The sequence below is a fragment of the Theobroma cacao genome, chromosome 1 (assembly GCF_053813885.1).
Source record: "Theobroma cacao isolate CCN51 chromosome 1, ASM5381388v1, whole genome shotgun sequence".
Lineage (NCBI taxonomy): Eukaryota > Viridiplantae > Streptophyta > Magnoliopsida > Malvales > Malvaceae > Theobroma > Theobroma cacao.
The window spans coordinates 17295322-17321059 of record NC_142639.1 but is presented as its reverse complement, the minus strand read 5'-3'; the positions used below and the strand labels follow the sequence as shown (position 1 = coordinate 17321059).

General features: G+C 37.5%; 3 protein-coding genes across 9 annotated transcripts; 2 read left to right on the top strand and 1 right to left on the bottom strand.

The window, feature by feature from the left end:
• The first annotated feature begins 785 nt into the window (after positions 1-785).
• Positions 786-7825, top strand: LOC18612779 (Sec14p-like phosphatidylinositol transfer family protein). Of its 5 annotated transcripts, none has more exons than XM_088806868.1 (16): positions 786-1268; positions 1633-1675; positions 1765-2077; positions 3131-3230; positions 3448-3714; positions 3788-3865; positions 3969-4070; positions 4191-4240; positions 4339-4438; positions 4602-4691; positions 4796-4888; positions 5050-5131; positions 5853-6250; positions 6341-6415; positions 7252-7420; positions 7501-7825. In XM_088806868.1, exons 2-15 carry the CDS (start codon positions 1669-1671, stop codon positions 7303-7305), a joined length of 1809 nt encoding a protein of 602 aa, XP_088662994.1. In that variant the 5' UTR covers positions 786-1268; positions 1633-1668; the 3' UTR covers positions 7306-7420; positions 7501-7825. The 5 variants fall into 5 exon arrangements, with proteins under 5 accessions (XP_088662994.1, XP_088662992.1, XP_017977706.2 ...); XM_088806866.1 differs by having other exon boundaries at positions 7249-7420; positions 7506-7825; XM_018122217.2 differs by having other exon boundaries at positions 7249-7420.
• Positions 7826-8162: 337 nt separating this feature from the next.
• LOC18612778 (Homeodomain-like superfamily protein) lies at positions 8163-9420 on the top strand. Its single transcript, XM_007049707.3, has one exon. It carries the CDS (start codon positions 8258-8260, stop codon positions 9080-9082), a length of 825 nt encoding a protein of 274 aa, XP_007049769.3. The 5' UTR covers positions 8163-8257; the 3' UTR covers positions 9083-9420.
• Positions 9421-10424: 1004 nt separating this feature from the next.
• On the bottom strand, positions 10425-24740 carry LOC18612777 (chromatin modification-related protein EAF1 B-like). Of its 3 annotated transcripts, none has more exons than XM_007049706.3 (23): positions 24345-24740; positions 22829-23035; positions 22654-22708; positions 22480-22577; positions 20927-22385; positions 20700-20819; positions 20256-20531; positions 19348-19533; positions 19064-19144; positions 18761-18818; positions 18168-18682; positions 17992-18045; positions 17419-17476; positions 17107-17297; positions 16950-17003; positions 16775-16855; positions 16381-16515; positions 16147-16263; positions 15277-15377; positions 14902-15117; positions 14440-14731; positions 11688-13522; positions 10861-11265 (listed from the first exon to the last, which is right to left on the bottom strand). In XM_007049706.3, the coding sequence occupies exons 2-22, from the start codon at positions 22969-22971 to the stop codon at positions 11771-11773; spliced, it is 6042 nt and encodes a 2013-aa protein (XP_007049768.3). In that variant the 5' UTR covers positions 22972-23035; positions 24345-24740; the 3' UTR covers positions 10861-11265; positions 11688-11770. The 3 variants fall into 3 exon arrangements, with proteins under 3 accessions (XP_088662984.1, XP_007049768.3, XP_017977668.2); XM_018122179.2 differs by having other exon boundaries at positions 14440-14815; positions 24345-24735; XM_088806858.1 differs by lacking the exons at positions 16950-17003; positions 17107-17297; positions 17419-17476; ... (10 more) ...; positions 22829-23035; positions 24345-24740 and adding an exon at positions 10425-10554 and having other exon boundaries at positions 11206-11265; positions 14440-14815; positions 16775-16873.
• Positions 24741-25738: the final 998 nt, after the last annotated feature.

Genomic DNA, 25738 nt, shown 5'->3' with positions numbered 1-25738 from the left:
TTTATTTTCAAGAAAAAGGTTTTATATTTATATTAGAAATATTTTTTTTATATAAAGTACCTGTTTTATGAGATATAAGGGAATAAATATAAAAATAAATATAGAGAACTCGTTCTTTTTATTTTTGTTAAGAAACTACACCTCAATGTTTTGATGTTGATTGAGAAATACCTTAGCTCTCACATTAAAATCCATAAGCAGCTGCCTGTCTCATTTTAAAATTTAATTAAATTTCAAAATAAATGTCCTCTTAATTACTGTTTTTTTACAATTACACTCATTTCCATTTACATGTCAACAAAAATTATTTCCAGGTAAAACAAACTTGCATTGATTGACGGAATTTCTGGTTTATCATATGCGACAAACTCCACTTGTTTCGATTACATCCCAAGTGAAGTCAAATTGATTTGCATCCCTGATTAAGTTATGATCAAATTCCGAAGAACAAATCTAAACCCTTTATTAAAAGTGGGCTCCACTCACCCAATCAACGCAGGGGGTGGTGGTCTGGTTGTAAGCGCACGTGGTCGGCCTCTTTCAGCCGATTCCTATAGTCCCACCTGCCAACCAATCTCCACGTGGCACGACCTCGGTGTCACTTGACGTGTTCCATACCAAACTTTTTTCTATTGTTTTGCCATTTTATAAATTAACATAAACAAAGAAAAAAAAAAGCAGTTTGTTATTGGCTTGTTGCTTTACGCCGACCGTGGACTCCACCGCACCTAATAATCTCTTACTCCCCTCTTCTTTTAAATAACGGCGGTTAACGAGAAAACCCCGCTCCCTTTCCAGGCCAAAGCAACGAACAAAAAGCGTTAAACGGTTGACGGAAGGACCACCACTTGAGTAGCTGAAGCGGCAGTTCCACGCTACGTTTCGATTTCGCTCTCGGAAAAGGAAATTTTGTTTTAAAAAATGAAAAAAGAAAAGGCTTTTTGACAACGACACGCCTCAGCTACGTTCCTTAGCTAACAGACCCCAAAAGGAAAAAAATAAAGAAAAAATCCTTTGCCAAGTATTCTGGAAACGACAGAGAGAAAGAGAGAGAGAGAGAGAGAGAGTTTTTCCTTCCGTTTGGAGAGAGAAAAGCCCGCCTTGTAACCTAAAGCAACAGTTTTTCTTTTCTCATTTTTTTTAGCTCTGGCTTTGATTATTATATATATATATAAAGAAATAACGAGAGAAATTGAAAATTCAATCATCCGTTTATCGTGAATTTAATCTCGCTTAATTCTTGTGAAATGAATACGGTTTTTTTCGAGGTATATTCGAATACGTTTGCCTTTTTTATTATGTAGTTATTTATTGATGCAATAATAATGCCATTGAAATTGAAGGCTATGTTTTGATCTTTCAATCCTGTTTGGTTTGATCTTCATTTTTGGATCTGACGCGATTTAATTGCGTTTATTTTTTTCTCTTTTTCTTACTCGTAATGGTCTTTTTTCTGTAAATGCTGATTCGTGTCCTTTTTTGTCCATTTCTGCTTGAATTTCTGGTCAATTTCGTCGTTTTTCAACAGCAACGAGCTGTAACAGAGAATCGTACAGATCTGGAAGATTTGCTAGTATATTAAGTAACAGCGTCTCATTATTTCTGAGATTTTCTGCGTCTGTTTGGTTGCAGATACAATTCTGATCTCGATCTCGGATACAGATTACAATGCCTGGTAAATTTTGCCTAATTTTACCCTATTTCTAACGAAATTGAGATCAAAATGGCGATTCGTTTAATGATTTTTTTTTCCTATAATCTCAGGAGAGGTAATTTCGGTTCAAGAAAATGAGAGGTTCAGAAAGGAAGGGAATTTGGATTTCGAGACGTCTGAGGACGAGAAAAGAAGAACAACGCGAGGGAGATCTTTGAAGAAAAAAGCGATGACTGCTTCAACGAAGCTAACGCATGGTCTAAGGAAGCGAGGTAAACGCGTGGCTGATTGCAAATACGCTGCAATTTCAATCGAGGATGTAAGAGATGCGGAGGAGGAGAAAGCAGTTAGAGCTTTTCGCCAGGCATTGCTTGCGAAAGATCAGCTTCCGCCACGTCATGATGATTACCATACTTTGTTAAGGTAATCGAACCAATTATTAGATTTTTTATTGTAGTTTTTTGGAGAAAGTTATGCTATTGATTTTGTGTGGTTAGTTAACATTAAACTATGTTGATAAGATAATGAGATCATTTTATTGAAGCAAAACTGTGCTGTTTTAGGGTTCCAGCGATAGCTTGAATGACAAGGTACTGAATATTGCAATCCATTTCAAGGTTTGAATTGTATAAAATTGACTTTAGGAAGAATTTTATTGTCTGTTTATTCCTGAAAACCATATTTCCTGTATGTTCTCGAATTTTCAAAATTTCCTGTCTTTCTTAGGAGTTTGTAATTATTTCACAAGCAGCAATCTAGAAGGCAATTTTTGGATTGTTTATTTAAGCTTGACGTGTATAAAATGTGTAGGTTTTCCAGAAACAGGTTCATTGGGATTTTAAAAGAAAAAGCATCAGATATGTTTCTTGATTGCTTAGTTGGTAGTTTATTGGTTACAAAAAGTGGATGCCTGGTGCACTATATCAAATCAACTTCAGTTTTCTTATTTCATGAACTGCAACGGATCCTTTACTGTGTTTGTGCATTCCACTAGTTTTCGTCATCAAAATTGTAGCAGCAAGAATTTTGGAACTGTGTCTCCCTCTAAAATAAATTGTTTAGAATTCTATAGTCTAACTAAAATGATTTATTAGTAGCCTTTTATTGCAATAAAATAATGATTTTGTATCTTGGAATTTTGTACTTTAGATAGACATAATGCAAATTTCTCTTCTGGAATTGTAGTGAAGCTTGAGATTTAGAGTTTGCATCCGATTAGGAGTTAAGCTGGTGAATCCCCTACTTAACGACTGATTTTACTCTAGGCTAGGCTTTCAAATCCGATAAAGCTCGTCTCCTACCAGATGTTGAACCTCGGCTCCACTTTATATATTTTTTTTAAAACAAACATTTCTGCTGTAATCAATATTCCCCATCCCCAACCCCCGCACCCCCCCCCCCCCCCCCCCCCCCCCAAAAAAAAAATCCATTCAACTATTTTATTCAATTTCAAAAATCTGGAATCTGTTTTTGCAGATTTTTGAAAGCAAGGAAATTTGAACTTGATAAAACAATCCAGATGTGGGAAGATATGCTAAACTGGAGGAAAGAGTACGGAGTAGATACTATTATACAGGTAAAGAGTGCTCCTTGTATCATCTTTAAACTTGGATTAGTCAGGTTTCTCCCGCACTACTTATGATTAGTTGATGGAGATAAGCAACTAATATTTTACTGTCTCTGGCAGCTATAAAAGTTTTTCTAGTTTTTTCTGAAAGTTGTGCTAGCTGCCTTTTCTGTTGGTAATAGTTTAATATTTCATAGTTTTAACAGATGCTATGATGCATATGCAGGATTTTGTATATGATGAATACCTAGAAGTCCAGCACTGTTACCCGCAGGGTTACCATGGTGTAGACAAACAGGGTCGGCCTGTTTATATTGAAAGAATTGGTAAAATTGACCCTGCCAAGCTGATGAAGGTCACTACAGTGGACAGATTTTTGAAATATCACGTACAGGGCTTTGAGAAGGCTTTCATGGAGAAGTTTCCAGCTTGTTCTATTGCTGCCAAGAGGCACATAGATTGTACAACCACAATATTAGATGTGCAGGGGTTGGTTAGTGTTCATAAATTACAGAACATACATTTCATGCAATTTTATGTTTCTCATTGTGTCCTTCTTTATGCAGAACTGGATGAGCTTTGGCAAGGTTGCACATGATCTTGTAATGCGCATGCAGAAAATTGATGGCGACAACTATCCTGAGGTGGCTTAATTACTTCATTAAGCTGAGGGAAAAAAAACCATTATATCTTACTTATTCATGCATAATTCCTCAACTGTTACTGATGTTAGCATTCTCTCCACAGACTTTGCATCAAATGTACATAGTTAACGCTGGAAGTGGATTCAAACTACTATGGAACACAGCAAAAGGCTTTCTTGATCCAAGGACTACTGCAAAGATTCATGTACAAGAATATTGAAACATGTGATCATGAAGAAATATATATATATACATTGATACATGCTTTGTTCAACTTTTGGAGGTTGGATTTCAACTAATGAAAAAATATTCTTTGATTATACAGGTTCTTGGGAACAAATTTCATAATAAATTATTGGAGATTATTGATCCAAGGTTGTGATTTCTTCCATATTATTACTGCAGTGTCTGACTGCCTGCTTATGTTCTGACTTTTGTAACTAAACTTGTTTGTCAAAAAATCTCTCAAGCAGCCAATTGCCAGAGTTTCTTGGTGGAACTTGTTCATGCCCTAGTGATGGTGGGTGTCTTAGATCAGACAAGGGACCCTGGAATAACCCAGAAATAATGAAGGTTGGATCCTTGTCAGTATTCAAAGGAAAATGTAGATATGATTGTAGCTTTTAGTAGCATTCCTCTCTCTTCATGCATTTTGATGTCCGAGAAATTTGGCTCCAAACTGATGCCCTGATTATAATTTGATGCCCTAAATGTCATGCCCATATTCTATTTTCAGTTGATACATTCGGGAGATGCCTTGTACTCAAGGAAAACAGAAAGTTCTTCTGAGAATGACAATTTGGAAGTCAAGTTTTTGTCTACTAAGGTTTCTCCCACCCCCTTTTCTATTAATCAAATTCCCATTTGTTTACTATCAATTTATCATCATTTAGCTATGCATCTTTTCTATGTTAATTGGTTCTTTTGCAGGTTGCAAGTAGTGAAATATCCTATGCTGATTCAGTATCTGATATGAGGCCAGATACCTTAGATTTCAGGCAACTAGTGTCACCGTCTGACAAAGTAAGTTTTTCAAAGTAATTGGTTGTACCTTGCTGTTCTGACTTCTCTTATAAGTTTTAACTTTAATTATGAATTTATTCTAGCCATTAAAATTTATGATCCTTGTTTCTTTGTGCTACTCTGCAAAAATATTATTTAATTTCTATTAACTCTTGTGTCAGGTAAGGATGAATGGTTCTAATTCTATGCATAGCATTACTGAATCAGAAAATGCTGCAAGAATTGAAGATGCTAGTTCAATAAGTAAGTGATCACTCAGCAATCCTATTTGAACATTGGATTTGTGCTTATGTTCTTGATTCAAATCAGATCATTCAATTTGTTATAAATGTGTGTTGTGGTAGTGTTCTAACATGTAATTTGAGATAGTTGTTCCAACTATCACATAGTAAATAACCATCATTTAGACCAATAAAGATGGCATAAAGATAAGCAGTAGCAATAATTAATTTTCTGGAATCTATTGGACAAACTATGTCCTATTGTCCATGCTTTTAAGATATGGAAGTTTGTAGTTCTGTGTGTGCTTTCTTTGCCCATGCTGGGTTTGAACTTGTATGCCCAATCAAATTTTGAAGTGTGACTCTTAAACTTTTAACAAATATAGTTGCTACCATATCGTAACAAATGAGACTATCTTATAGACCAATAATGGCAGGATTAAAGCAAAACTAGTAGCCCTAATAAATGCTGCCATGTGTAGGACAAGCTATGCTCAACCAGCCTTGCTTGATTAAGATATGGAGCCTGTAACTCTGTATCTGGTTTCAGTAGCCATGCTGGGTTTGAAATTGTATGCTCAATCAAAATTTCAAGTGTGACTTTTAGACTGTTAATGAATCTGACTTGTCATTATTGCATAAGAATGTTATGTCCTATTTATCAGCACTTGAACTTCTTATTGGCTATGCTAGTTTTTCTCCTGTAAGCTAAATATTACATTTTAATTCGGTGCTGTTGACAGATAATCTAACTCGTGATATTACTCCAAGGAATCCAGGAAAGAAGTTTGGTCACCATGTAATGAGTTTAGTGGTTCATTTTGTACTCAAATTGTTGGCATGTATATATTTCTTAGTCCCTGGACTGGGAAGATTTTTTGAAGCGCAAGAGGCAAGACAACAAACAGAAAATCAGTCAAATCCCCAGATGGCAGGCTCAGGCTCTCTAGATAGTGGTATTTTGACAGAAGTAGAAGAGGACTCACTCCATCCATGCTGGCAGAGGCTACAACATTTGGAAACGTTGGTAACTGAGCTTTATAACAAACCCACGAAAATTCCTCCTGAAAAAGAAGACATGCTTCTTGAGTCATTGAATCGTATTAAATCTATTGAACAAGATTTACAGAGAACAAAGAAAGTAAGACCTCTTTCTACAATAAGTCTTGATTGCAACCAGTTTTGTGCCTTTGTAAAATCTGGTTACTGAACACAGACTTAATTTTTGTAGGCATTGCTTGCAACTGCATCAAAACAAGTAGAGCTTGCTGAGTCATTGGAACATTTAAAAGAGAACAACTTACCTGTAAGTTTCTATTTCCTTAGGGAAGAGAATATAAAACTGGGTCTGGTAGTGCTTCATTAGGGAGATAAGAACGAGTTTTAACTGCTTAGAGTAGGAAAGTAATTTGTCACACTAGCCTGTGTTCTGATTGGTTGCCTAAGTGCTGTGATGTCAGCCCATCCAGATGGGAAGGTGTATGAACTAGGTGATGAATATTTGAACAAATTTATAATAAAAACAAACCTGAGTGGGAAATAAAGTTTCACCATGCTCTCTCAAATTATGATCACAGTGATACTTGTTATTAATAGGTGCAGCATATGCCTGAATAGTTGAAATTCTTGATTTATCCATTTCTTATAGCCAAAAGAAATATGGGGTAAGCATAGACGCTTCACAACAACAAAAGCTGTTGCAATTTGGTAGTAAAGCTGTTACCAAAGCTTCCCGAGAAAAGAAAACCTTAAGTTTCTGTGTTGTATGAAATTGAAGTTTCCCTTTCTTCAAACTTGAGCAATTTTGCAGGAAAGAATCAAAATATACACCTGCATTGTCCTTTTATATAGAAAACTAAACCTGCTAGTTGGACTCCCTAAATACCTCTTCATCTAGGTTCCATTATTTTCTTCTGAGTTTTCAGAAATTGAAGGCGCATTCATGTTGTATTATCTGTAGAATATGTAATTTTGTCTGTCATTCATGGACATATATATTGGCTCTAATTACTGGGGCTATATATGTATATATATATATTTCATTCTTTACTTATACACACGGAATTGATAATGTAATTGATTGCTTTTGTATATCTTCAAATAAAGTGCACAATTTGATGGTATTGGGTGTGGCATTAGCAGGGGACATATTCATGTTGGCGAAGAAATTATAAACCTTTGAACCCAGGAAGATGAAATTGCGGTTAGCGTGTTTGCTTGATTGTGCCGAGGTAGCCAATATGCATCTTCTGTCGTCTCTCAACAATGATAAAACTGCAAGATTTGGAATTCTTTTGCCTGATTCAAGCAGGTTGACTAACTCTTTACATTAGTCTCACCTCTCTCTCACATTCTGAATGTTCCATCTCATTATTTTATTCTTTTTGGCAGTCAAGGTTGATGCAACGCAGTTGTCAGATGACTGGAGAGCTAGTATGTGGGAATTAAATTCTCTGTGAGAAGAAGCATGCTAGGAATAGATGCAGTTGTGCATATAGGTTTTACAGTTTCTGTACATAGTCTGATTTTCCCCTCATTTTTTGGTCTTTGTTATAGAGAACAAATACATGAGCGAACTCGTTCGTAACAATAAACACACACATTAAAAAGAAATTAGAGAGACGTCACAGTGTTTTGTACTTTTACATTGGCGTTGGAGATGCTTCCGACTTCAAATCAATAATTATAATAAAAGCAAAGATATCTGTGACTTTAATTAATGTCTACCAAAATGGAGTGAGTAATAGAATGATAATAGATAATAATTACTTCCCATTTAATCCAATGAATTTTAAATAAAACTTGATTAAAAACTGAAAATGGAAAGGGAAAATCTTCAAATGAAAAAGGGCTGATATTTCCTCCCTTGAGATGGGCCACCCAAAATAATAGGGTAGGGAAACACTTACTTGGCCCAACTTTTATTGATGTTAGGAGGACTGAATTCCAAGGGTTGATCCAGAACAACATTACCGGATCCGGATCCAGGTCCAGATCCGGATCCATTTCATTTTTCAAAAATGGAAACTAAAACGTCTCCCACCTATCCCACCCACTCCACCGCCCACCACCCCCTCCACCGCCACTCCCCACCCTGCCCAATCCTTATAAAGATACAAAGGAAAAAAAAATCCCCCATAAAAATATAATGTCATATCCATCTCCAGCAGCCGACCCGCAACCCGCGAAAAAACCCCAACCCCTTCCCTGGACCCCCCAAGAAACCCTCAACCTAATCCAAGCCTACCAAGAGAAATGGTATTCTCTCAAACGCGGCCAACTCAAAGCCAGCCAATGGGAAGAAGTCGCCGTAACCGTCGCCGCACGTTGCGGCCTCTTCGACGACTCTGCCGCCAAAACCGCCCTCCAGTGCCGTCACAAGATGGAGAAGCTCCGTCGTCGTTACCGCTCTGAACGCCAAGGCGTCGCTTCGGCCTCCCTTTGGCCTTATTACGAAGCCATGGAAGCTCTCGAGCACGGGCCTTTGCCTATCTCGGCTCGGCCGTTGACTTCCTTGGTTCCAAACAGAGGGAAGAACTTTTATTCCGAAAATGGACATAAAGTAGGAAATATTTACGACAATAACGACGACGTGGTTGAGGAGGACGAAGAGGATGATGAAGAAGAAAACCAGTTTAGTAAAAGCCGGAGTATTAATTATATTTTGCGGCGGCCCAGTGTTGTGAACCGGTTTTCAGGGTTCTTAAGTGGGGCGAGGAAACGGGTTAGACCGGAAGAGGGAGGGGATGAAGACGTGGCAGTTGGGGAAGAGAATAGGGGAGCGGAATTAGCAGTGGAAATAAAGAGATTCGCGGAGAGGTTTATGAGGGTGGAAAGGAAAAGGATGGAAATGATGCAGGAGACGGAAAGGTTGAGAGTGGAAATGGAAAATAGAAGGATTGAGATGATATTGGATTCACAGAGGAAAATTGTGGATGTGATCGCGTCGAGTTTGGGTCGGAGCAGACAGTGAAGGCGGAGGAAGAATTGGATTCTTGAAGAAACCTTTTAAGGTTCAAATCATTCAATTCTTGTTCTATGCAGCTCTGTATAGACTTACTTGGATGGAACTAACAAAGTATTATTATTATTATTATTTATGTGCAATTATTTATCTTTCTCTGAAATTTTTGTCCAAGGGAGAAGAAGAAGATATCATGTTTTTTAATTATCCATTGTTTGCTGTTGTTTATGAATCACTTACTAGCTAGTGTCTTGGTGTTGCTGTAATATGACTAATACTATGGCGTCCTTGGGGGATGCTGTCCTGTGCGGGTTTGTTTCAAACATGGGCATGTCCAATTTTTTCAATGTTATTTTATACATGTATTTATATTTATATTTATATGTATATATTTGGAGGGTTAGGGTTGGAGCTCCATGCACAGAGGTAGGGAATCAAATCTTGAATGATTCTGTAGCGATGCTTTGATTTTTTCTACTTGCTTGCAGTTTGCATTGTGCTTGTTTCTCACTTTTAAGAGTTCACTGGGGAGAAAACGTGCACACGTCTTCTTCAGTGATTTGAGGGAAATATTATGGCTCTCTGGTGCATCCCTCTTTAGTACACTTCTCCTAGTCTGATTCAACTTCCTTTCTTTTTTTTTTCTAACTGATTTTCCTTGCAATTGACGTATTCCTGATCATGATCCGGTGATCTTTGACTCTGATTTTTTGTCCATCAGACACCGCATGTTTCACCAAAATTTTGGTGAAGTTGCTTCTGTTTAACACATTGTTGCTTGGTTTTAGAAGGAAGAGGATTAGGCAGTCTCTGGTTGGAGTCCCAAGCTGCTGAGAGAAACACAAACTATGTTATTAGGAATTTGGCCAGTAAGCAAGCCATAAAACATGTTAGTTCGTTGCCCAAGGGGAGAGTGCAAATTATAAACAAACATGTACGATAATGGTGATTTTTGCATGCCTCATTCACACATTCATGGGTAGAATCGGATGGCCTATGTATGCCGCAGTTGAACGCATTGAATAACAGGGGAGGAACTGTCTTGGTTGGTGAAACCTCATTTATTATTCAAAAGCTTGTAGTCTATATTGTAACCTCAATGGACCCATATACCGGAGTTGCAGCCTGGGAATTTATACTGAATAATACTCTTTTAAGCTATACTCGCTACTCAATAACCACCCGGCAGATTCAGGGCTACAACCCTTTGTCTCTCATACAATTAAGATCAAAGCTTATAGACACAATACGAAGCCAAAGGTGACACTGTTAACTTTGCATTATACATAATTTATAGCTAATTCAGGAAATAATCTGGCACTTGAACAGAAGTGTAGTTGCAGGGGCCAAGCAAAACAAAGCACGATAAAGATCAATTACCCATAAAGATCAAATACCATGCCAGCACCGTTAGAAAATATTTACATTGACATTGAATACAACTTTCTGGAGTCCCCATCAAATGTTGGCCTCTTCTCAGACTGAAATTTGAAACAAATCAAAGGTCCAAAGTGAATTTCAGATCAGATCCCACCACATTTTGGATTATTAAAACTTCAGAACCGGGTAGGACCAATGTTATACATCCACTACAATACTTGATGTCAAAAACATAAATGTATCGGGCATCAAGGTTGGAAGGCTTGTGACTAAAAGAACCAGCAGGATGTGGAAATGGAAAGGGATCAGCGATTGAAAGTTGCTGCATTATGAAAATTTTAAAGACTCTTACGACTTACAATACTTCATTGGTTGCCCAAGGCAGTGACACATGCTGATCATTCTAATTCCACTGAACACCAGAAACCTTATATTCACAAAATTTCCGAAGGCTTTTGCCCATAACAATGATTGCTACCCACTTGAACTGAAAGGGTAATAATACATGCACTAATCTACTGGGGCAAAAAGAAATAGGGCCCCTCTGCACATGAGAAGGTAGACCATGGAAAAGGAGGGGAAGAAAGTACAAAATAAGGGAGATGAGACCCCTGTACAAATGCCTCTATATCTGTCTCAATCTTCCCAATACTCTAAACCAGTGGTAATATACATAATCCCCCAAAAACCCAAAAATAAAAGTAGAAAAAAAAAAAAGAAAAGGTCCAACAGTTTTTCTGTGAATTTCTAACCTGCAAATAGCGACCACCTCTTTCCACATTGCAATGCCCTAATGGAGTAATCAGCTTCATCTGCATATAACCCACAGCATAATTAGTGTCCACTCTCCATTCAAGTGAAAGAAAATTTATATACCAAAGAAACAAACAAAAAGGACAAGAAAAGAAAAGGGGCGAAACAAAACAGGTTTTCACAATCCAAATAGTATACATGCCCAAGCACCCACACAAAGCTAGCTTTAAAAGGTAGCCATGGATTAAAAATTTGAGATAAGGGCCTCCAATCAAGAGAGGGTGTGTTGGGAGTTAATAATCAGAGAAAAGCTTCAACAAAACCAATTCAAGCAACAATGTAAGAGAGAGAGGATATAATTTATCATCATAATAATATTACAACTATGATAATTCTTTATGTTTTATTTTTTCCCAGTGATGACAACCTAACTTAGAATATCAACATATCATGTCTGCCTAAATCTGTAAATCATTATTACCTGTACACTGCTGTTACAAGGGCATGCAAACCCAACCCTACAGGACCCAAGGCTGTTGGAACTGCTCCATCCACTAGATTGCTTCATTCCAGCTTAGAATTGGAAGGCCTGTGATACAAGCTGCCCTGTACTGCTTGCAGATGCGGAGTTTGCTGTAGTGACTGCTGCTGCAATGGCAACTGTTGTGGGGGTGAATTATGCTGATCTTGTTGTAATTGATCCTGGTGTTGTTGAGATGGTGACGGTGTGGAAGATTGTTGTATCTGTGGCTGTTGTGTCCACTGTGCCCCAGCATTATTCCCATGAGCGGGTAAGCCACCTGATAATTGTCTCTGCCCTAACCCTTGACTGACAGAAGGTACTGGATCACTACCAGCAGAATTTGTAAGAGGAGGGCTCCCTCTGGATCCCACTTGAGTGGCTACATTTGGCCTTCCAGGATCATACACTGGTTCTGATGATTTCCACTGAGAAGCAACCTGTACCGTGTTGTTAGCTGAATCAATGCCAGCCTGAGTCATTGCCATGGTTGTGGTTGTACCCATCTGTGAAGCATTGTTCATGGGCTGTTGGTCCACTTGAGCTGGCTCAGCTTGAGATTTGCCGGATGGATCAGAATTCACTTGTCGATTCTGTTGAAGAATCCTTTGAATGGTAGGTTGGTTTTGATTAACTTGCTTTTGGTGTGGCTGTGACTGTAGCTGCAAATGCTGGTGGTTCAGACCCATAGCTGCTGGCAGGACAGATTGATGCACAGCTGAAAGTGTATGACCAGAGGGCACTGTTGAAACCTGGCCTTGAGTGCCACTATCAGAATGAGAAGCCATCTGCTGGAGTTGCTTTGTAGAAGGGGGCGTTGCGCCAGAAAATAGCTTTTGCTGCGGCTGGGAATGATTCAAAGGTTGAGATGAAACTAGAGGTTTAGATGGTTGGACAGGGCTTATACCAGACCCAGAATACAAGCCTTGACCTTGCATCAAGTGCATCATCTGCTCTCCTTTCTCAGCAGCTTGGTTGCCAGGGGCCATGGTAAGGCCATTCAGATGAGCAGGATCAACAGAAAGATTCTGATGCATCAGCACGTTCCCTCTTCCCATTCCCTTCAAAAGCTTAGCTTGCTGTTGAGACTGTGTTTGCTGTCGTTGCTGAGGGTGGTGCCTGCCAGATTGTTGAAACTGCTGTTGCTGCTGCTGGGACTGCCGCTGACGTTGCTTGCCTATCTGATTGGTCAACCCACTAGCACCAGGTTGGGGGTTCCTACCAAGCCCGTGAGAGGCCAAGTGGTGTTTCTGTTGGTGCTGCAATGACATTGGAGTCATTGGCGAAGATGGTGTTAGAGGAGGGAGTGATACTGGCTGAGTTGAAGGTTGAGATTGAATCTGGGAACTATTCTGAAGAGAAGATATGGGAAGTTGGGTCTGAGGTTGGACTTGTGGCATCAAAGCACTTGATGCAGCAAACTGTTGCTGTTGCTGTTGCTGTGGCTGTTGCTGGTGCTGTTGCATAAGACGCTGCTGGTGCTGCTGCATTTGCCTTTCTTTAGCAAGGCGCATGGCATAGGCTTGCTGCTGTGACCCAGTAGCATGATTGGAACCCTGAAGATGAGCATGAGAGTTGCTCAGTCCATGGGACTGCTGTGGAGACATTGGATGCTGCTGCTGCTGCTGCTGCTGCTGGGGGTGACCTGGATATGACTGAACAGGTGGTGCAGTTGATTGATTAGGGTAAGCAGAACTCAACCCATTGAAAGCAGAAATTCCCTGGCTGTTCCCTTGAGCCTGCATCTGGAGCTCAGGCACCATCAATTGCCTTTGATGCTCTGGATTGTGGCCGGGCTATTAAAAAAACAAAAAAAATCATATTAATTTAGAAGTCGTTGTCCGTCACATAATGTACAAGAATTATAGAGTTAAAAGTCATCGACTATTTAGAAGTTCGGTGCTATTTTAAATTAACAAAGTATGTAAATGCCAAGTTAACCACATTTCTGTACCCAGAGGAATACTTCAAAGCTTAAAAGATGAGAATAATAGCTAATCAAAAAAGATACTAAACAAAGGTTAGTTAATATCAACAATTGATTGTAGAACAGATGTTGCTTACTCAACCAGACAAAATATCCTCCAACTTGAAGGGCATTGAGGTCTACAACCCCCTATTAGATGGCCTATATTAATTCCCGAGTTTCAGCAAGTCATTACATCTGAAGAAAGTCATTATTTAGATACCCACAGTTCAATGGAACAAAATTTCCAATTTTGAAGATTTCATCTTCTGACATTAGTAGCCAAACGATATGGCACTGTGATATGAAGCACACACTTCCAAATGGAACAATTACATTGTCTTTTCTGGTTGTTAGAGACAGAACCAGGGAAAAAGAAAAATTTTTGGTTTACAGTCATAAAAAAAATTCAATTTGATGGGATTTTTTGCAGCAGGTAATCCTCAGTCATTGAAAGTTCCAATTACTTAAATAAATTATCATAAAGCATTTGATCAAAATCTATTTCTTTACACTTTCAATAGATTCCCCATAATTAACATTGAAAATCCTTATTCAAACCTGTACGATTGAAGTCCCCGCATTCTGGAAATGGAATCAATGACAATTTACACTAATAACTGGGGGGAAAATTAATGCTGATTATTGGTATATAACTATAACCAATTAACCATTTATATAAAATAAAGGAAGCCCAGTAGGTTTAAGCATAGACTCACACTGCTCTTTGAGAAATAAATAACTTACTCGCATCATGTGCACGGTGTCACGTGGCCTCAATATTGAGTTTCCTTGACCAGAACCTGGTCCAGAGTGCATATTCACAGGGGTTGGCATTCCCACCATATTGGAGGAGAGCATGCTGCCAGAATTCAGCATTGCTGATGATGCTATTCCTTGGAAGCCTGGCCTTGACATTGGCATGCTTCTATTTATCCCACACATCATGCCCATACCGTTTCCACCAGGTATCATACGAACCCCACGATCTGATCCAGAAATAGCCCCAGGGACAGATAAGGTGGACTGCTGAACATTCCTGCCAGATAACATTTGATTATATTGCATTCTATGCTGCTCATCAGCAGGCAAAGATGTTCTTGGAACACCGTATCTACCATCCCTGAGAGCAAATATGACCCAAAATTTGTGCCATTAGTAAGTGAAAGTATACCCACTGAGCATGCAAGCTACACATTAGCTTAATACCTGACAGATGCATTGAGTGGGGCAGATGGTGACGGCAAATTACTGCCGAGAACCATGCCAGAAGATCCCTGCAGTGAGGAATTTGCTCCAGAGGCAGGAAGCATTGATCCCACAGCTCCTTGATTCGATATTGCTAAACCACTAGCATGAGGAGCTTGATATCCAAGGGATAGAACATCTTGGCTTGATGAAGTGGCATCACAAAGATCAAGAGGCCTTTATCCAGACAACAAATAAATAAAATCATGTTGCATCACATTGCATTAAAAGCAACAACTTAATAAGAACAATGAAAAAACATAAAAGTGAAAAACTAACAAATATGAATGAATTAACAAGCTAAAACATTAATCAAAAAGGGAAAGCAAAGCTTACGTTAGAACCCCTCCATTACGGTTATTCGGGCAAACTTGTGAAAGAGCAATAACATGAGAATTGTGGACTGGCACTATCTGCTTTGGATCCTGGTTATCATGCTTCACAACACAGAACAAGATACAAAGGCCAAGTCAGGAAAGTTTGGAAGACTCAAGGTGAAGAAAACAAGGAAAATTTAAGATGCTTTCAAGTATTAAGCCTGCAGTTTTTGTTCAACTCCATACTTTTTGGCACACCACTGAATGCTAACACAATTGTTCAACAAAAGGTGTGAAATTTCTCAAAGTAGAATAAATTTAGGTTGAAATAGAATTCATAAATTCTTTCAGAGCACAATCTAATGTTAAACAAAGTGCATCGAACAGTGGGGCACAACATCTTGAGTTCAAAGACAGTTAATTCAATTCAATGTTTTCAAAGTAAATCTAAAATTTCAAGTAGCACAACATCATCCACATATTTCTTTATTTAAAAAGAAGGATAACAGCACAGTGGTGTCAATCAAAAGGCAACTGTGAATAATAAACACAATCCAAACAAGTGCCAGTTTGCCAATTTCCTTGAAGCAAAGATTCAAATGTTTCAAAATGACAGGAGTACAGCAAATCTAGTATATTTTATATCAACAAGTCCCATGCACCTTCAGAAATTAAATTAACATTGCACAAAAGTCTTTTTAAAATGCCATTGTCAGAATTTGCATCAACCTGATACAAAAAAAAAAAAACTGAAAAAATGAAATTACTCAAGATAACAAAAAGACTACCTTCAACTAGTTGATTAAATCAGGCTGATTTGATTGTATAACTACCAACATGCAGAAACTCTAGAGATTAAATAAATGTACTCTAAAATTCACAAATGTACCTGACTCCGACGGAAGTGCTGTTTCTTGCCAATAAGTATAATTTTCTCAAAATGAGACTTAAGAGTATCCTCTTCCATCGGCCCTTGCAAACGTTGAAACAACTGTCTGGCACTTCCCTGCATGACATACAGCAATTGAAGCCAATCATAGAAGAAAAATTAGCTCAATGTCATATGTCCCATATCAATACATTAACAAATATGAATCTACTAGCTTTGAGGGAGAGACAGAACCTTCGGAATGCCAGGCAATGTAGATGGATATGACTGAGAAGAACCTGAATCATCAGCACTGTCAGCACCATCACCACTCCTATCCATTAAAACTTTGTGGCGTTCCTTACATTCTTTAGGCTTGCGGAATATGCACTGAACATGTTGAGAAGTTCATGAGATTATTTCCCAATGGAGGAAGGTGGAAGGGTGGAGGTGAGGGGGAAAAGAAAGAAATAAACAAGTAGGTCTGCTGCAGATATAGAAAGAAATATAGAGACAAACGAAAGAACAAATAGCACTTTTAGTGGAATAGACACATCATTGGTGGCAAATTAAAATTATTTCAGACACATGACACGGAAGCCCTTGATGACAGAATATGTTCGTAAAGACAATTTGCTCAAGTACTAACCTTAAATTGAATAGTACTGTTGATGGCATCACTTACAAGCTCCCAATTTGGACCCATGTCATGTACAAGGACAACAAGTGCCTGAAAATATAAATACAATAACATTTCAAGGGCCTGGTCACAATGCTTAACAGCAATTGAAGAATAAGTTCAAGAAAAGACAACAAAAGTTAACCTGATCTTCAAATAGCGACCATGGACTACCAGAACCTGGCTGACCAGCAGACATCTGGAAAAAATTTACATGGTTTTAATAATTACACCAGAGCCAAGACACCTAGGAAGCACATGATCAACCAGACTATCAAACAAAAGGGAAAAGAGCGAAATACCTTAGGTGTTTTGGCTTTTCTACCCCTGTCACGACCATGAATTAATCTAATGATTTTACTGGGATTGGACATATTACTCATTTGGGACCCTACTGGTGAAGGGATGGATCCACTTGGAGTGATGTCGAATGAGTTATCTGGCTGTTGCTTCATTATCTTTGGCTTCTTGGCAGAATGTTGCCCATATAAACCTAAGAAAAAGGCAATTGAAAATGTGAAGGGTGAAGAACAAAGGCTATCAGAATACCAGATAGATATATCCAACCAAGTAACCAACCATTAAATCATATATAAGAAAAAAAAGAGCTTTACCAGTGGCTCCATTAGAATCAAAATGATGACTCTCCTGTCTTTTTCTGGAATAATCCCTCTGCAAAAGAAAAGGCACCATCAAGCATGAGATTATCAATTAGAAAATTACCATGTAGAACAAAAAGGCAAACAATAGGGAAGAACAGAAGAACATGCAGATAAAGTTCAATGCTGCATAATTATACTTATGATACCCTCATATCTATAATGGAAAACAGGAAGTCAACTTTGTTGCTACAACTACTTGGTCTGACGTAAAACTGAAAATACTAAAATGAATTCAGCTTTAAAAGTTTCCTTGAGTGAAGAAATGGAGGAAAACCCGACTCAAAAGAAAATTTGGCAATCAACTTAAAAACCAGTAATACCTTTGAAAATGAATTTCTTGCTTGATAAAATTACACTTTTTTAAGTAACTTACAAGAGAACCTCAAAAGGTAATTACTCATCCAGGCAGAAAAAAGTTGAAATCCTTAACAATTTTTAAGCTAGAAAGAAAATGATGAAGCAAAATAAAAGAAAAAAGTTTATTTATGTCAACATAAGCAACTTGGAAAACCTAATGAAATTCACCTGTTCATTCTGAACAGTACACTCCAGCTGCCAACCTTGATCATATGCAGAACCCTACAAGAAACACAATTCTGGAACCTTTAGAAACTATGAAGGCAAATAACAAAAATAATCCACACCATTCCAGGGATTAACAAACCCCCTGTATCAGTTAAAACAGAAGAATTGCAACTTACAGGAATCTTCGTCTTTTTCTTCTTTTTAGGTTTTGTAGGTGTTTCTGCACAGTCATATGGTAGCTGCCTTTCAAAGTCTGCAATTGACTCAACCTCCATGCTTTTCTGGATCTGGAAGCCTCCATGCAACGTACTCTGATCATCCTGAAAAGAATTAGTATCTCCACTAGAAGCATCTGTTTTTGCCGGTGCCTGTAAACCCCCAGCAGCAGCTGCACTGCTAAAAGGACTTAAAACCCTCTGCCTGGAACCAGTGCGGACACGTTTTGTTGGAATTGGACCGACATTTAGGCTACTGGCAGGCCTTTTTCCTATCAACATGGACTGCTGTGCACAGTTTCCATATGGCAAATCAGCACCCATTTCATATGGTCTTGCAGGATATGATTTCATTGGGTTCTTCCGCTTCTTCTGATTTAGTTTTGATGATTTGCTACCTTCAAAGGCTCCAGGCAAATAATACGTACTCGTCTCTCCTTCATCCTCATCATACACAAAATCTTGATATCCAAACTCTGGATTTGAAGAAGTTGTAAGGAACAGAAGATTATTCAATGGCTAACAAACTCAGAACAAAAAAGTGTCATGATTACCTGCTCCAGCATCATAAACAGATGTTTCAACCTCCTCCTGCACGCTACTCCCAGTTTTCTGAAAAAAAAAAAATCATTCAGCATTAAGCAAGTGTAAGTACAAAAGTTTCAATAGCTGCCTTTGAGCAAATTAGCAACAAAAATGCATATATGTTCTCCATGATAACTTTGACTGATGCTTTTTCAAATCAATTCACATTAGTCCAGAAAGACTTTTTTTTTATAAAATACTCCCCCTTATTAGATATAGGGGAAGCAAAACAAAAAGAGCATGTATAAACTCATTAAAAGACCACTATTTACCTCAGTCTGTACCAAATAAGATTCAATAGATCTTCGGTAGGTTTCCATAGCACCTGAAGGAACTGCATAGAAGAGGCTTTCCTGAAGATAAAGGACATAAAATGTTTGAGCAAAGAATGCAAACATAAAGAAACTATTTCTGCAAGATACAGAACTCCACAATTGAGCACGCAGAGCTAAACAGATACAACCTACTAAAAGAGATAGATCAAAAAGCTACAATCAAAAGCCAACTATAAATTTGTAAATAAACCTGAAAAGCTATGAAAAATTTTAAGCCATACTTCTGTTAAGTGTTCATCCCAAGAAATGTCCATAATGCCCAAGTCAGATATCCTGTCGGGTGTTGCTGGTGCTTCAGCTTGAAGTGATGGAACATGAGAGCTGCTATATTTCAAAAATCTGAGTGCATATGCCCGAATAGCAAGTTCATTGTTCTTTCCAGGGGCCTGCTGCTCCTTATTTGTATCCTGCTCCATAACATGTTGCACATAAAGATAAGACAGAAAGAACAATATTTCATGGATCTGATACAAACTAGAACATGAATATGAGGGAACTACTCGGCATCTTTAGCAAGACAAAAAACCGGAAGGGAGGGCAGAATGAGACCAAACAGCTCTAAAGCTGTAACTCAATTCCAGATATTTAAGTGGTTATTCTGGATCCTACTTCTGGAATTCAAAGGCATTTATGAATTTTCAACTGAATGTTTGATAACTGAATTTTCAACTGAATGTTAACTTATCATCCAGAGTCTCTATGAACTCAATCATCAAATAATCCAACCAGCCCCAGCAAGTCAACACACTTAGAAAACCATGGGAGCATATATATTAGAAAACACAATTAAGATCCAAATAGGAAAACATGACTACAATCCATATAACTACCTAAGTTCCCAGTAACCCCTTCTCTACATATTTAAAATAAGTTACTTCTCCCCAGATCAAGTAAATTACCTTCATAGCATGTGAAAGATACAGTGTATTGAATAACAGAACTTATAAGCAGCTAACAACGTGACTGATCATACAAAACTGATAACTGAAGTTGAAGAACATAAAAGAAACAAGCACCAACATTAATAAGCAAACATACAAAATTATCATCATTTCTATCATCAGAAAGAGAGATGCATAAATTGATTAAAAAATAAAGACCAAGAAAAGTCCAAAAATATAACCAGTACCATATCAAGTTCTGCAGTCTTGTTCTCAGAAACTTCATTGGCCTCAATTACCCTTGACCTTACCAAATCATGACCACATTTCTTTGGACCAAGACTTGAATCCTTACTATTTAGAAGCACCTCTGCTGAATGCCAAAACTCCATGACAGCATTAGCAAGGGTTAAAGCTACTCTTTTGAGTTTCCAATACCGATTCTGTTCTTCAAATTTCAATCGTGAAGTAAAAGCAACACGATGACATATTTGAGCAGCAGCAGTCATTTTCCAAAGACGCTCCTATAAGCACATAAAGAATAAAAAAGGGAATATGTTCTCTAGTCAGCTTCATATACAGGTACATTAATTGAGTAAAGTTAATAAACAGAAAAGTTCTCAATAAGAAGGGAAAAAGAACAAGAAGAAATGCATAAGATGAATTTAATTTTATATTCTACAAGAAAATACCTGAGCAAAATCATTTGCCAACCATGCCATTTCCTCAAGGACAAAATCCCAGTGAGATTTTCGGCGATTCTCCAAGGGTAATGTACCAACAGATAGCTCTGCAATCCTTTTCCGTTTAGCCTGTTTACCATAAAGCCAGACCTTTTAAGCTTTTTAAAGAAAAAAAAGTTCCATTTAAATTTAAGAAATCACTGGGCATATATCAATCGATAAGATAAACAAACCACCTCTATAATCCGTGCCTCTTCCAAGATGGAATCTTCATGTGCCTTGTCCACCACTTTGACATGATTATCCGAACTAGTTTGCGGATCAGCAGTAGTAGTAGAGGTTCTTCCTGATAAAGTCGTCTCAGGAATCTCACAAGTAGAGTTATCCATTGTGCCTTGAGGCCTACTAGTAGAAAAAATTTCCTTGTTGGAGTTGGTATCATCACCCAACAGAGTACTAACTTTCCTATCAGCTTCTGATACAGCATGACTGCTCTGTTGCGCCTCGTTGTTGGAAGGACAACTAACCTCATTTTGCAATTCAGATCTAATTTCTTCCTCCATTTTTACAATAGAATCATTAACAGAGTGATTTTGAGAAGTATTAGTATCACAGACAACAGCAGCATTATCAACAGCCTTGATCTCATTCTTTTCTTTTGCCAATTCAGCAACAGCTAAGTTTTGTGATTCCTCTATTTCTGATGTTTGTTCCATGGGCTTTCCATTAGAATCAACATTTTTTGGATTTATACACATATCATTATCATTATTTACATCTAAGCTTAGGCTGTTTTGAGTACAAGAGGACTCCGAATCCAATCCCTTTGACCCTATTGCTATACTGCTATTTTGTCCTTCAGTTGGTATGTTTTTCCTATCTCTTTTGGCATCACCAAAGCCATTCAGCTGATTAGAACCAATATCATTTTCAGCTTTTGTCATACCTGTACCTGGGGGACATTCAAGACCAGTTGAAACTACCTGCTCCTTCCCTCTGACAAGATCAGGTTCCTCAAAAGCCAAGTTAACTGGAGATTCATGAGCCTCCACTGGAGCAGGTTCATTAGGCAGGTCATCTGTCACGCTTTTGGAAGCTGTAGCATCAACCTTGGTTTCAGATAGATCAGCTTTTGACTGCTCAGTCGTATCTTCCACAGCCTGCCCACCATCCAACTCCATATTCAACTGATTATCAGAAGTTATCACCTTTGAAGCCAAATCACCATTTGAAGTTGCAGATTTTGCAGTATTAACAGAGGGTATGTTCTTGTCCTTTTGGTTATTTATTTCAGATGTCAAAACCTTCACATCCTTTGATGCTCCACGAGCAGGTAAAGAAGAGCCATGACCACCTCGACCCTGAACCATATCCGTCGAACTTGATCGAGCTCCATCTCGATTTATTTTGGACCTGTTCCTTCGAGCATATGGGCGAAAAATAGCAGAATCTTCAGATTCCTTGGCATTTTGAGTCCCATCCATCTGAGAAGATTGTTCTGATGGAGCAACAGTATTCCTCTTACGAGGATGCATAGACTTTCTTTCACCTTCAGGCAACTCACTTTCACCATCAAAAAGTAGGAGGTTATCAGCACTATTGGGTTCACAAACTGCACGAACCCCTGGTCTACCACTACTCTCTACGGAATCACCATGAGGTGAGGCAGTCAGTGCAAAGCTACCTTTCGCTTCACTGTAATAATAATGGACAGAGGAAGCATCAGCCAATTACTCCAATACAATTTAGAACCATAATTCTGTAACACACAACTGTAAAAAGAATATACCTGGTAACAAAATGTTCTGCTTGCTGATCAGTGAGAGAAGTAGACTGGACACTAACTGAAGCAGCATTACCAAATTTGAAATCCAAGGGATTGCCACCCTGACAGCGAAGCATCTTATGGTAAATTTTAATTTATAAAAAATTGGACGTAGCCAGAGAAGATAAAAATGCATACTTTCTCAAGAAACTCTAGTTCCCTTCTCCTTTCCTCTCGAACATCATACTCCTGCCTGTTACAGACGAGCAAAAAATAAAATAAAAACAAGTTGCCTGTATTTAGGGATGTGAACCAAGTTTTTTAGGAAATTTAGAAGGGGAATGAGTAAACAAAAATAGAATGTAAGCATCACCTAAGCTCTGCTTGAGCCTTCTCAATTGCTGCTCTGCGCGGAGAGGTTTTGACACCAATCCCGACTCCGCCATCAACAACCCCTCCCATGGAATCAACCTCAGCATTTACTAGGAGAGCAGATCCTGAGTTACATCCATGCATCCCTACCTAAATATCTACAGGCTTGCCCCTCCCATCAATTCAAAAAGAAGATATTGTTGAATACCTAAAAAAGGATGTTTAGAAAATATGGAAAAGAAAAAATCAAAAAAACAAATACAGTAAATAAAACTAAGGTAGCCAAAAAAGGTAAAACTAAGGCAAACATTGAATTGCAAAGAAGCAGCAATCAACTATGAACATATATTTTTACCTCCAGTCAGTTGCAATGCAGTCACCCTCATAATTTCAGTAGTAATAATTTTCTTCATTCAATAAATATTAAAGTTTTGTCCCCAAAAAAAGCGAAAAAAAAAATCAAATTTGCCACAGTTCACAATTGTAGAAATTGATTGCAAACTGCTATCATCAAACTCACTCAAGATAATTAAAGAAAAGGAAGTTTATCAGGAGCTCAGATATTTATGAAACCAACACCGAAAGACAAGGTAGAAACTCTGAACAAATGGACAAAAATACATAAAACAGGAGAACTATGCATGCAGCATATGCATTGTTTACCATAAGAAGGATTACTGTATAAAGATTATTCCTCAAAAAAAGAATAGTATATTAATTTGAAAGAACAAAATGTAAGCATATAATGACTTGAACAAGGTTAAGGAGCAACAACATTAATCCACAAGAGTGATTTTCCCGCAAATAAAGGTGCTCCCTACTTTATTTCTCTTTTTTTTCTGCAATGAGTTGACAGAAGGACAAAAAAGTGTTACATAACTAGATCATCAATAGCACATCAATCACATATTTTTACCTCTTAATTTCCCACTTGTCCATTGTAGTTTGAATATAACCAAATTATCTCAAAAGGCAGTTCAAGTTCATTCACCATCTTATATTAACTGGAAAACTCACACAACAAATTGAACTTGCATGAGTAGCCACTAAGTTTAGTACAGTTAAAAGCTTCGAAAAGGAAATGCATAGCCCGCCATTTATAGGAATGCCTAAAGCAATGCTGAATTATAGTAATTAACTATTCTATCACTGCCATCCAATATGCATACATATAGAAGCAGATAATAATAGCTGAAAGAGTTTGGCACCAGCAATTCTCGTCAAATTCCAGGAAAAAACCACTAGAAGTCAAAAATCAGTAGCAAAACAATGAAACGTAGAGCCTAATGAGCTTCCTCAGCATTGAACTTCGAATTAATGTAAATAAACACAAAAGAAGACCACTTAGCACGTAAATCCACAAGCATTCAATCGAAACGTGCAAAGAATACCACAAGAGAGAGAAATAGAAACCCTAAACGCATTGAATCACGCAAATTGTGCCCTAATTTGAAACATTACTCAAATTCTAGGGTTTACCAAAGAAAACACGAACAAAAATTAAGCGCGAAAATAACCTGAATTGGGATACGGAGTTGAACAATTGGGAGCTAGGGCAAAGCACCGGGGAGCACCTGAAACGTTCCCGCTCTTTTTAACACTCTCGCTACCTCTCCCTCTCTCTCGCTCCTAGGGTTTTGAAGCTTCGAACCCTTCCCCGACGCCGTGCCCTCAATCAAAACGACACAAATTAACCCTAAAATGCAACATCTCCCTGCAAATGCAAGCCATGAGCGCGTTGTCGAGTCTCCCTTTATCAAGAGTCCTTTGTGTAATTTTTTTGTTTTCGCTCTCTAAAAAATAGTTGGTTTTTTTTTTTTTGGTGATTTTTTTTTTGAGTTTTTGTTTTTGTTTTTTTAGTTTTTTTTTTTTTTCTGTGTGTAGGTTTTGTTTGGCTTCGCTGCTTTTCGGGGTTACTATGCGACTCCTCTCAGTGAGTAATGGGCTTGGGTTTTCCTGAGGTAGACGACGAGGATATAAGGGCTTCTTGTTTTTGGGTACTCTTTGGGCTTTTTAGTCAGATTATTACAATTTTCTTATATTATTTTATTCTTCTTTCCTCCCAATTTTTTTTACCTCACGGATATTAAGAAAAATATTTTGACTTTAAATATTTAATAAAAATTTTAAATCTCTATATAAAATGATGTTCCGTGATTGTTTACATCAAAAAGTTTAAAAAATTATGATAAATAAATTTAAAACATGAAAAATATAAATATATTACTATTCAAAAAAGAAAAAGAGCTTCGTTTCGAAACATTGAAAAAAACAATTAAACAACTAAAATAGAATGAATAAGGAATGTACATGTATATTCTTGAAATATCAAATGCTACTAGTAAAATATTATTATTCATAATAATGTTTTGATCTTTAAAACATACAAAATTTGCTAAAAATATTACTATACTAATTCATTCTCGTTATGATCTAGATGATAAACAAGCAAAAGTATTTTGGAAGTGGAATAAAAAAATTTTGGTATATTATCTAAAAAAGTTTCTAAACTATTTAAGAAAATTCAAATAATTTCTTATTTTTTTATTGCATTCAATCAAATCATTATAATTAATGGTTGATTAATTGTTGTTACTCAAAATGTCACTTATTATTTTATGTCACATGACATTAACGTAACATGCTGACATATTATAACATATGATGATGTAGTATAATGACATGATTATGTAACATTTTTCATCTTCTATGTCAACACCATCTAGACATAAAATGAAAAGTGACATTTTTACTAATGATAACTAATCAATTGTTAATCAAAAGGGTTTATAAGACTCAAAATAAAAGTATAAAGGTTTAATTGAATGTAATAGAAAAATAAAGATTTATTTGATAGTTTTTGAATAGTTTGGAGATTTTTTCAAATATTATGTAAAAATTTTTTAAGCAC

What these genes read in the sequence shown, in the direction of transcription:
- LOC18612779 (XM_088806866.1), top strand. An exon ending in GATTACCATACTTTGTTAAG is followed by an intron (nt 2,078 to 3,130) that starts GTAATCGAACCA and finishes CTGTTTTTGCAG; the next exon opens with ATTTTTGAAAGCAAGGAAAT. An exon ending in ATTTACAGAGAACAAAGAAA is followed by an intron (nt 6,251 to 6,340) that starts GTAAGACCTCTT and finishes TAATTTTTGTAG; the next exon opens with GCATTGCTTGCAACTGCATC.
- LOC18612777 (XM_018122179.2), bottom strand. Translation starts at nt 22,971, where the DNA reads ATGCATGGATGTAACTCAGGATCTGCTCTCCTAGTAAATGCTGAGGTT. An exon ending in AAGAGGCACGGATTATAGAG is followed by an intron (nt 20,820 to 20,926) that starts GTGGTTTGTTTA and finishes TATGGTAAACAG; the next exon opens with GCTAAACGGAAAAGGATTGC. An exon ending in AGAAAAAGACGAAGATTCCT is followed by an intron (nt 18,046 to 18,167) that starts GTAAGTTGCAAT and finishes TGTTTCTTGTAG; the next exon opens with GGTTCTGCATATGATCAAGG.
- LOC18612778 (XM_007049707.3), top strand. Translation starts at nt 8,258, where the DNA reads ATGTCATATCCATCTCCAGCAGCCGACCCGCAACCCGCGAAAAAACCC.